Source organism: Populus euphratica, unplaced genomic scaffold (genome assembly GCF_000495115.2).
Source record: "Populus euphratica unplaced genomic scaffold, PopEup_1.0 scaffold510.1, whole genome shotgun sequence".
Taxonomy (NCBI): Eukaryota; Viridiplantae; Streptophyta; class Magnoliopsida; order Malpighiales; family Salicaceae; genus Populus; species Populus euphratica.
The window spans coordinates 43,160-55,517 of NW_011500227.1; the positions used below are offsets into that span (position 1 = coordinate 43,160).

Sequence of the window (12,358 nt, forward strand, 5' to 3'; positions counted from 1 at the left end):
CTTTTTGGTTATATTTTAAAAAAATATATATATTTTGAGTCATTTTACCGAATATATTTTTAGTTAAATGTACTTAAACTTAATTTTTATCATATGTTATTTATTAAAAAAATAAATTTTAAATTATAACTTCAAGTAAAAAAATTAGCTTTATGTGTCATTGCAACACACAAGAGAAACATTGTTTGCTATTCATTTGAACTATATTCTCCTCTTTTCTTACTATTTTGTTTTGGTTTTTTGGACTTTTCACATCCTTCAATGTTTGTTTCTTATTATTTTATCATTTAACATTTTTTATTTTTGATTAATCATAATTATTTATTTTGCATGAGGGTATATGATTATTTCGAGGAGTTGATTAAATGTTATATCCCTTGGTTAATCCTTATTTTGGCAAAACATAATTAAATTTTATAGATTTTAAATAATTAAATCTCTAGAGACTGAATTTAAAGCTTAAAAAAATATTCAGTCCCTCTTTGTTGACAAAATGAGGGACTCATTTGAATGGCTGGGGGAGATTTTATGTCAATTATTTCACATAAACCCTTTAATCTTTTTTGTTTTATCAATTTGATCCATTCAAATGGACTTTATTTGAGATTTAATTTGGTAGTATTTTTTCTTGTTTTCTTGATATAAAAATCTCACAATATCAAGTGAAATTTATAGGCCTCAGTTAATGTTTAGTTTTGCAAAAGAAAATAAATTTGATTGAATTAGAACCATTAAAAACTAAGGAACCAAAATTAAAACTAAAACAAATATAGAGACTAGGGTTAAGGAGCAAGCCAAATAAGCTAATGTATGCAACACACAAGCAAAAGATTGGAGATTCTTGCCGTGTTTAGGCAACACATGCATCATCTCTAAGAAGATAAAAGTTGACTTTCAAAGTAGTGTTGGAAGTGGCACACCAAAATCTTCCATTGAGGATGACATGTGTTGGTTATTGCATACTAGTTTAGCTTTGATGACCTATTTTATCTCTCTTTTTATTTGGATTCGATCTTAACATGTAAACATTTAAAGGTATTCTATGATTCTTTTTCTTTATCAAATTTAGTCCTTCATCGTTTGACTACTAACTTTTCAGATTTGAATCCTTTTTCTTATTTATTTGTTTTTTCAATTTTTTCTTTAATATTTTGATTCATTTGATTACACACTAAAATCTTCCATTGAGGATGACATGTGTTCGTTATTGCATATTGGTTTAGCTTTGATGACCTATTTTATCTCTTTTTATTTGGATTTGATCTTGACATGTAAACATTTAAAGGTATTCTATGATTCTTTTTCTTTATCAAATTTAGTCCTTCATCGTTTGACTACTAACTTTTCAGATTTGAATCCTTTTTCTTATTTATTTGTTTTTTTAATTTTTTATTTAATATTTTGATTCATTTGATTTTTATATAAAATTGAGTCTTTATTATTTTGATTACTATTTATTTTTATTGAATCATTTTCCTAATTGAATTTTTTTTTCAATTTATCCCTCAACATTTCACTTCATTTCATCTTATGTTAAATTGGGTCCTCATTCTTGTAATTAATACTTGTTTTGTTTTGGATCCTTTTGTTTATATTTTTTTTCTTTATTTCATTCCTTGACATTTATTTGATTGGGAATTTGCAGTAAGATGTTTTCGGGTTTGCCTTTAATGGGGTAACCTCGACCTTATGACGTGAATAATTTGTTTGAAAAGTTAGTTCGAGTTGAATTTAATCTTTTTTGTTAGGTCTATTTTAAAAATTAATTTGTTTCAATTCCATCCTTTAATATTGTGTTTGTTTGGGTTCGAGTTTCATGATTTTTTTCTCACTTTATTTCTATGATGTTATTTCGTCCTCATGTCTTGGGCTATGAGCTTAATAAGTTAACCTAAGTTAACTCGGGTATTTTTCTTTTTGCTTTGATTTTTGTAGTTTTTCTTATTTTTCTTTTTACAAGGTTATCCTAGTTTTACAGCTAAGTTTTGGTATCATTTTTTTCTACAAGGTTATCCTAGTTTTACAACTAAGTTTTGGTAGGCCAACTCGGGTAAACTCGAATCAGGTTTTTTGTTATTATTTTAAAATTAATTTTTTTTCAATTTCATACTTCGATATTTGATTTATGAGTAATTGAGCTTCTGATTTTTTTGTTTCTATGCAATTATCTCATTCTCATTAAATTTTTGTTTTCTTATCAAATAAGATCATAAAAATCTTTTAAGAATATTAAGATGGTATCTTTCCATGATATTGGCAAGCACTCATTTTTTAGAGTTAATCATTATCAAATATTTTTTTGGTTAAGTTTATTTATTATCATTACCTATTTTTTTTAATTATATTATTAAATTAACTGAGTTTAGTGAATCTAATTGAGCCAATGAACATAATATCAAATTTTCTTGATTTTTTAAAAACCTAAGCATCACCTGAGCAATTTTTTTTCAATTTCATTCTTTAATTGGGTTTATTAAGGATTGTACTTTATAATTTATCATGAGATTGTTCTAATCTTATGACTTGGGGTTATAAGTTTGGCGAGTTAACTTATATTAACATGAGTTTTTTTTCTTTTCTAGTTAATTTTTTTTTCAATTCAACTTTAACATTGGATTGATTGAGAATTAGTTTTTATAATTTTATTATGATTTTTTTTATGATATTATCTTGGTCTCATGATATGGATTGCAAGTCTTGTGGGTTAATTTAAGTGACTTGGATTATTTTTTGTCCCTTTTAAGTTTTTTTTTTCAATTTCATTATTTGACATTGGGTTTATTAGAAATTGAGTTTTATAATTTGAATTAATTTTTTTTATTGGCTCATTCTAGTCTTATAACTTAGGTCGTGAGTTTGATTGGTTAGCTTAAGTTAACTCAAGTAATTATTTTTGTCCTTTTTTTGAATGATTTATTTTTTCAATTTTATTTTTCAACATGAGATTGATTGAGAATTGACTTTATATTTTTTATTTGCTTTCTATGAGGATAAAATCATCTCATGATCTAGATCGTGAATTTAACAATTTAACTCGAGTTGACTCTGATCGATCCAATAAATTGTCATCTCAATATTAACATTTGGGCTTTATTATTATTATTATATTTTTTTTATAGGGTTATCGCGGTCTTGTGACCCGATTTGTAGGATATGTTGGTTGACTTATTTTTTTATCCTTTTTCAGTTAATTTTTTTTTTTTTAGTTTTTTTTTTTAAATTTATCATTCAATATTGGATTGATTGAAAAGTAGGGTTCATATTTTTTTTCTTGGTTTGCATTCTTTGAGGTTACCCCAGTCTCATGTCACGAGTCATGAATTTGGTCGGTTGATTCAAGTTGACTTGAGTAGTTTTTTGTGTTGTTTTATTTTTTTTTAATTTCATCCTTCAACCCAATACATTGGGTTAAATGAAAATATCTTGATTGTTTCTTTAGTCGAACTATATTTTTATCAGTTGTTTTTAGAATTGTCAAGTTAACCAGATTACATCAAATTAATTATTATATAATTTATTTATTTTTTCTACTAAAAAATACATTAACAATAAGTAAATAATTTTTTACATAAAAAAATTAATCTAATCCCCAAAGCAATTATCTAGTTATAACTAATTAAGTTGTATAGTTGCTGTCTAAGAGGAGGACCGCTTTTTCAGTTAATTTTTTTAAAATTTTATCATTCAATATTGGATTGATTGAAAAGTAGGGTTCATATATTTTTTCTTGGTTTGCATTCTTTGAGGTTACACCAGTCTCATGTTACGAGTCATGAGTTTGGTCAGTTGATTCAAGTTGACTTGAGTAGTTTTTTGTGTTGTTTTATTTTTTTTTAATTTCATCCTTCAACCCAATACATTGGGTTAAATGAAAATAAAAAATTGAGCTTTTTAATTTCTTTCAATTTATTTTTTATAGGGTTATCGAAGTCTTATAATTCAAGTTTGGTAGGTTAATCAGGATTGATAGAACTTATTATTTTAGTTGAAATTTATTTTTAGTTTCATCCTTAAACCTTTGGTTGATTTTGGATTTAATATTTTTTTTGAATTTTTTTTTATATGGTTATTAGAGTCTCATGACTTGATTAACATATTTAGTAGGTTAAATTAAGTTGATCCAATTTGATCTAATACGTTTTTGTTTTAATATTTTTTTTAAAAAATATCTTGATTGTTTCTTTAATCAAACTATATTTTTATCAGTTGTTTTTAAAATTATCAAGTTAACCAGATTATATCAAATTAATTATTATATAATTTATTTATTTTTTCTACTAAAAAATACATTAACAATAAGTAGCAATTATCTAGTTATAACTAATTAACTTGTATAGTTGCTGTCTAAGAGGAGGACCGATTATTTGTCTAGTAGATCGGATTACATTGCATTCAATCCCTTGGGATGGTTTGCCAAGTACCATCAAGAGAGATCCGCACGCTGGGCCGAGAACAGCACTTGAGCCTGCAAATGAGTTTGGGCTTCTTTTTTTATGTTTTGTTTTCAAAAAAATATGTTTTTTTTTATCAATTTTTTCCACATAAAATATATTAGTTCATTGAGATTAAGTGTTTTTTTAGTAATTATAAAAATTAATATGATGCATTTTAAAATATATTTAAAAAAATTCCTGTTAAAATAATTTAATGAAAATAACTTTTAAAGATAATTTAGTGATTTTACTATTTAAAAAAAAAAATGAAATGATCATAGTGCTCCTTATAAATTTGACTATGACATTTGAGTTTTTATGAAAAGATTGAATAACCCTTTTATCAATATTAAATGTTTTTGTATGGTAAAAAAATAAATTTATTATATAAATTCATGATTTAATTATGAGTGTTTGCAGTGAAAATAAAATACCGAGGCTTTTTAACCTTTTTCTTGGTAATATCCTTATAGAAGACCCACTATTTTCTGCACTACCTCTCCCAATTGGTCCTCCAGATTCTGCTTGGTTCCACTGCCGGCAAAACCCATTTTGCAGCAACTATTACACATTTTAACCATTTCGGATAAAATCTTAGAAAACTTCCAGAAACATAATTTAATCTTGGAAAGCTAATTTTTTAAAAATAATTTATAATGTTGAAATAGTAACTTCCCTTCTTAAAAAATTATTAGACCTTCTAATGAGCTGGACAAGAAATGTAAAAATATTTCCTTGATTATATATAAAATATTATTCCCACCTTTTATTTTCTTTCGATTTATAGGGATGTTCTTGGATTATATATTAATCAAACTTTTTTAGATAATCTTAAGAATGGATATTTCATATCCTTAATTAATAAGCTACTATTTAATCAAAATTACTATTTTTTCTTTGATGATAAGGATGTTTATGGACAATATCAATCACAATTAACTTTTTTCTCAAATAATCTTAAGAATATTCTTCTAATGAAATGGATAATAAATATATGTATATGTCATTGATTATACACAATAATCAAAATTAACTTCTTCAGATAGTTAATCTTAAGATTATGTCTTTCATATCCTTAAATAATAAACTACTACTTAATCTGTCCATGCCCACAGCACATTTGGTTCAGCATCTGTGAGTTAATAGTACTCAGTGAAGCAGGATAAAACTGCAAAAGGGGTGCCTCCAATTTTCTCAATTATAATTATAACGTAATGGGGATCATTGGTTATCTGTAGTGGTCTATTAGGTATTAATTAAGAGGATAGTATTCGGACTTGGTGGCAGCCGTGGTTTTCAACCGTGATGGATGATGAAGAACCAGCCAGCGGGCCGGCTATGCTCGTGCCATGTAAAAGACATATTGACTATCACGATATCTTTTTTCTCTTGGTTGCATGCCATTAAACTCGACAGAGAAGAATTTTTTAATTTTTTTTTAATTTTTATGGGAAGATAAGAATAATTAATAGGATCTTAACAATACACATCTGCAGAGGCCAAGGCTCATTTTTTCTTTTCAACACGAAGGTAGATTGAACTTATGTCGAACATAAAGTGATTGACGTCTCTGAAACATTACGATTCAGAAACATAAACCATTTCCAAACATTACATAATTACATAATCGGTAATTGATTAATAAAAAGCATGTGTGCCCCTTTGGTTTTTCACATGCCCACATCTTTTTTCACTACTAACACAAAGCTGTGCGGCCCTGTCGGTTTTTCGCACGCTTATTATTATGATAATCATCCAAACCATGCATCAAATAGAATTACGATACACAAAGTCTCTACGTAGAATTACCTGCACAAGCAACATTTCTGACAAGCTAGCTCCACGCCTTGGGCGGCTTTCTTCCGGCATGGCACACGTACGTACTGTAACATATACTTCTAATGGTGTTGATCATGATTTTGCAGCGACACGGCGAGAAGTCAAGCGACAATTAAGAGGAGATTGAGCTCCAGTAGAAACAATAATTTGAGTGGTAGAAGAATTCATATTAGATGAAGATGTTGAAGAGGTAGAGAAGCCATAGTCGGATCCAAAGATTCTTCCATCGGACGTCTGAAACCTACCTGAATCGCCAGGAAGTCGCATATACGAAGCTGAAGGTGACTCGTTGAACCACGACCCCAAAGGTCCAGCTTCTTTTCCGTTCTTGTATTGTATTATAGCCCTGTACACGAAAGGAATAAGACCCTCCATCTTTTTGAAAGAAAGGGAGACTTTTAGGCTTTAGTCAGGTTTACCATGGTTTAAAAGAGATTGAGGGTGTTGGTTTTTTGGTTTGATGGAGGGAAGGGTAGGGGGGAATGGTTTAAAAGAGATTGAGGGTGTTGGTTGACGTGGTGTAATGATGAATTGGAGTCCACCTCTTCACGCTAAGCCAAACGCAAATCCTGAGGGAGACTTGCAATAGAAACCCACACGAAGACCTTGATGAAAACATGAAAGCTCTACCTAAACTTACAGCTATCTAAATATTCATTACAGCTTACCAAAATCTCACTATAATATTATTTCATGTGTCCCTTGTTTTTTTTATGCATTTCTTTTGATAGTTTGGTATGGGATCTATTAGATTAATTATTTTAACATGGTTGGTCGACTAGTGATTATTTAGCATTTTCTTTTCCAAGAGAGAACTGGACCGTTCATTTCTTCTTGCTATCCACCAGCTTGTTTAGCTTTGTTCATATATATATATATATATATATATATATGCAACTCCGGATCTCTCTCAATTAAGGGCCTTTTCCATTGGACGTGCTAAAAGCAAAAGGCACGAACATTGCAATCTGATGATTCTCGATATCTTTTGTAATTAATTAATTTGTCTTAAGAAATTTCAGGATCTAAGAAACGTCTAATCTGTTGCTAGATGATGGTAGTGAATAGTGATATTTCCAACCTATCTAACTTGTAATTATCATCCCTCTCTCAATTAATATCGTGTTCTTATGCCTCTTAACTCATCTTTAAAAGCGACAAAGTTATATTTTATTTCCTTTTTTTTTTGTTACAATGCTGGTATAAATTGCCACCAGATAAAACCCGTCCAATAGTCAAAATCTAGTGTCTATTTGAGCTTGGCAACATCTATGGAGTCTGTCCCTTATCATTACTGTTAATGACTCGATTCGGGTTCTGTAGAAGAACCTCAAAACACGAAGCCATACTTTAACATATATACTTCCTCATGACATACGGCAGCACTCCCAAAAAAACACAAAGAACACCAGCAGACTCTAATATTACTCAAATATAATTAATGAGAACCATTCCCAAATCTTAGCTATTAAAACATAAGTTTGGCATAACCTCTAGAAGGAAAATCAAGAGTAAATTAAAAGCAAAGGTCTAATGTATTTATTTAACAACAAATAGAATAAAATGTATTCAAGATCTTAAAGTCAACTATATTAGAGCTAAGTACGCAAACCAGAAGATAAGGGGAAAGAGAATTTACGTGTTAAGAAGCATATATCGGATAAGATCAGTTTCAAACGCGTATTAAAGATTAATGTTGGATTTCTACAAAGATATAATAAACTTTAAATGCATATATATATATATATATATATATATATATATATATTTGCCTGCTTCATCATAATACCTACTCCAATACTGTCTCCATCGTAGATGAAGTCAGGTTGCATCAAATTAACCTTGTTGTCCTTTTCTTAGTCCAATATTTTGTTTAGCTTCAAGGCAGAGATGGATTGATCGCATTCTATATTCTATATCCTAAGCCAAAGCAAAACCTGCGTGCTCTCTTGCGTGACGGTGTTAGGTAAAGAGAAAGAGAGCAAAGCTTATTGTGTCACACTGACACAGTCTACCTTGGTATCATTTTCCCTTTTGAACATAGCCGAAACCTAACTAGAAAAAAGAAAAGAAAAGAAACGTCAACTTTCATTATATATATATATATAGTGATACCATCAGGAGTCATGACTAGCTCAGGTGCTAATCAATTTCAATTTGTAACTTATGCAATCTCTAAATTTATTTTTCATCTTTGATTTGCTGACAATATTGTGCGGGAGATGAAGGGATCATTATTAAGTCATTTTTTCTTTATTGGACAAGTAATTTGGGTTGTATTCTAGAAAATTAGAGTGCAGCTAAATGACAGGCGCGTCTGACTTTTCTTTAGTGCCGGCATGAATCACGTTTTGACCAATTGACAAGCGGTGCAAAAAAATATATTCAAATAAGAGTGAGGTAGTGTTTTTTTATGCTAGAAAATGGGTAGTTCCCGTTAGTTGATTACTGATTTAGATTAATACGAAGATAAAATAATAATTATTATAATTATTTAAAGTAGTTTTGGGTCCTGGCTCCAATTAATTATTAACTTAAGTTAATATAAAAAGTAAAAATAATTATTATTATAATTTTAAAATTCTACTTAAAGTTTAAAGTTTATTCGAGATTAGACTTGGATTATAGATCGAGTTGATTATTAACCCGAGTCAATGTAAAAATAAAAATAATTATTATTATAGTTTTAAAATTCTACTTAAAGTTTATTCAAGATTAGACTTGGGTTATAGATCGAGTTGATTATTGACCCGAATCAATGTAAAAATTAAAATAATTATTATCATAATTTTAAAATTTAACTAAAAAATCGAAGTAAAGCAAAGCTCAAACCATGAGTTGGAATAGTTAATCCAGGTTGACCCAAAACAACATAAAAATAAAAATATTTATTATAATAGTTTTAAAATTATATTTAAGGGTCGATTTGAAACAAGATCCAAGTTATGACTTGGAAGGATCAACCTACATTGATCTAAATTAAAAAAAAAATCAAAATAATCTTGTTTTTTTAAAAATAAATCAATAAGTATTTGAGTTGTATTTTATCTTAGATCATCTAAATCATTGCGCATGACTAAGTCAAGATAATTTTTTCTTTATTTCTTTGTAAACTTGAAATAATTTAGACCTCAGCCGAATTATATCTATTACCTTGCAAATACAACATAAAATAAATTATTAACCAAATTCAAAGCAAATCAAATATAAAATAAAATAATTATTTATCTAGTTTAAATATGATTGAACATATCAAACACTACGTCAAGGTAACCGTCAAAGCTATTTTAATTTAAGCTGGCGATAGGGTTGTAATTGAATACATATTCCTTGCGTCAAATCACGTAATATATTTGAAAAATTAATAAGCAGTTAAAACACTGTGGGGAAAAAATAAAACAAAGAGTACTCCATTGCCATTTCTTTTTGGTATATAATTAACCCCTGCGATTTTAACTATTCCAGGTCGTGGATAAGAAATTGGTGAAGGAAAAAAAAAACAAAGAGTATTCCATTGCCATTTCTTTTTGGTAAATAATTAACCCCTGCGATTTTAATTATTCCAGGTCGTGGATAAGAAATTGGTGATTGTGATGAATGAAGTTATAATGGTATATTTACAAGTATGAGGCTTTTAAGTTTTAACACATGCTTCGCACATGTAATATTATTTATTAATTAAATTAAATGTTTAGTTTTTAAAATCTAAATAGTTTTATATGAAGTTTGATAATTGTAATTAAATTAGTTTGTTGATTGTTAAAATATATAAATCAATCTCGATTTCATTGAAATAAAAACTATAGATATAAAATAGTTAATAATAAGTATTTATGTGTATGTTGTACACTTATATCTATGTGTATGATTGTTTATAATTAGATCTCTTGAAAATAGGAATGAATAAAGAATTTGCATTAATTTATTTACTAGCATAATTAGAATGAGAAATATATTTTTCTTATTTTATGTTGTTATAAAAAAATTCTCATATTTTTTGAAAAAAAATTGAAGGAGAAAAAAGGAAGGGAAAATTGTTTCATTATTTATTATAATATTCCACTTATATTGTATAAATATGTAAACTGCATTATATGAACAAAAAGTTTTATTTAGGGCCACACTAGCTTTTTGTACGATAAAATAGCATTAGAATGAGTCTTTTTCATTGAAAGATATATTTTCAATTATATCTAATGTGAATAGAAATTAAAAACAATATAGGCATGAATAAGAATTTTATGAAACTTTATTTTATATTAAAATTATCTAAATTAGCAAAAAATTTCAATAAAACATTTATGGATAATTTTCTCCAAAGAGTTAAAAGACAATACCAAATTTTTTTTATGAAAAAATAAAGATACAACTGAATAATTTGTTGTACTTTTTTTTAAAAGATTTTAATATTATTGATATTTTAAGAACTTTTTAGAGTTTCTATATATAAAATAAAGTTATAATAATATACTATATAAATTATAAATATTTTGAAAACTTTATTCTATGTTATTCATGGTTTTACATAGTTAAATATATTTTAAAATCAAATTATTTCTGATTAGCAAGCACTTTAAAATTTGGTACAGGAATATTGGGACACAATAAAAATCTCTAATACCAAGCTCAAAATACAAGCCCAGCTAAATCATGTTTCGAACAACACGTAAAAGGCCAGCAAAGACTTCAAGTAGGTTTTGATCAACCATTTCCAAGCAACCCACCGATCCAAGCCCATCTAATTGTTGTGCAGGTAGACTAGTATGCGATATGGATTGCACTGTTTATTTCTACGGTATTTATTTTTTTCTTTTTTTTAATTAAACTTTATTTACTTACAATCCAGCTCTTTTTTTAAGTTATATTAACACGGTTTTAATTTTTTAATTTCCATGTTATTGCATATGTAAAGTATCAAGAATAGTAATCAAATTTCTAAAATATAATATTAGGTTGTATTTAAAAATGAATAATTTAAAGAGAAAAAAAAAAACCAAGCCCAATATTGAAAAGAGGTGGAGACTTCATTTTAATCTTTGAAGTTTGATTTTATGTATTATATGGTCCTAAAGTTTTTGAATTTTATATTTCAATCTAATTTTTTTTCAATTGTTGCAATTCTTTAGTATTGAGAGAGAATACAGAGTCGCTAAAAAATATTAAGAAGAGAAAAATTACTTGAATGGTGACATTTCAACCATATTGAGAATACAGTTTTGGAACCATCTCGCAGAACCTGTTTACCCTTATCTTTTCTCCAAACAAGATAAAAAATATACCCCCTCACACCCTACATTTAATACTTTTATCTAGACAAAACAAAGATTTTTTTGCAACCCTAAAAATGTTGTTACAAGATTCAAAACCCTAACCCAACTAGTCCTGCCTGCGAGTGTACTCCTCTTATTAGCTATAAAACACTACAAAGCGTGAGGATGGTCCATCCCATGACCTTCGAATAATCCTTATTTCTCTTTTTTTTTTTTAAAAAAAAATCCATGTAAAAGATCATGAAAAAAAAAAAAAAAATCCATGTAAAAGATCATGAAAAAAAACAAAAAAACACCCTTGAGAAAAAACAAAAAAAAATCTAGAAAACTAGATAATCTCGCACTGTCAAATATGAAATTCTTAACCAAAAAATAATTTTGTTAGTCAAGATATTCTTCAAACTTTGATGAGGGGTAGAGCTTAATGAACACATACCTTCCCCTTTTATGTTTTAAATTATTGTTCATAATACTTATTATACATCATTTGAAGTCTTTTATTAGTTTAATGATCATGATTTTTGTTTTGAAATATTTAAACAGCTTTGGATGTAACTTATATATGCTCAAGTATTGTTTAATTGTCTTGCTTTAATATGTAAGCATATGATTATGGAATAGTATATGATAATGCATAATGTTATTTTGTATATTTAAATGTTAGTCTAATCTTTTTTTGAAGTCCTAGAAATATGTGTTAAGTTATGAAATTGTTATGTTTAGGATGTTTGAGGTTAGACTGTTTTATTTATAGATATGTTGTTTAAACTTCAAGACAATGTTTTTACATAATGGAACAATGTTTTTGTTTAAGAA

At 27.6% G+C, this 12,358-nt stretch overlaps 1 protein-coding gene across 1 annotated transcript; it reads right to left on the bottom strand.

The window, feature by feature from the left end:
* Positions 1-6,344: 6,344 nt before the first annotated feature.
* LOC105112400 (uncharacterized) lies at positions 6,345-6,647 on the bottom strand. Its single transcript, XM_011008096.1, has one exon. The coding sequence runs from the start codon at positions 6,645-6,647 to the stop codon at positions 6,345-6,347; it is 303 nt and encodes a 100-aa protein (XP_011006398.1).
* Between the last annotated feature and the right edge of the window lie 5,711 nt (positions 6,648-12,358).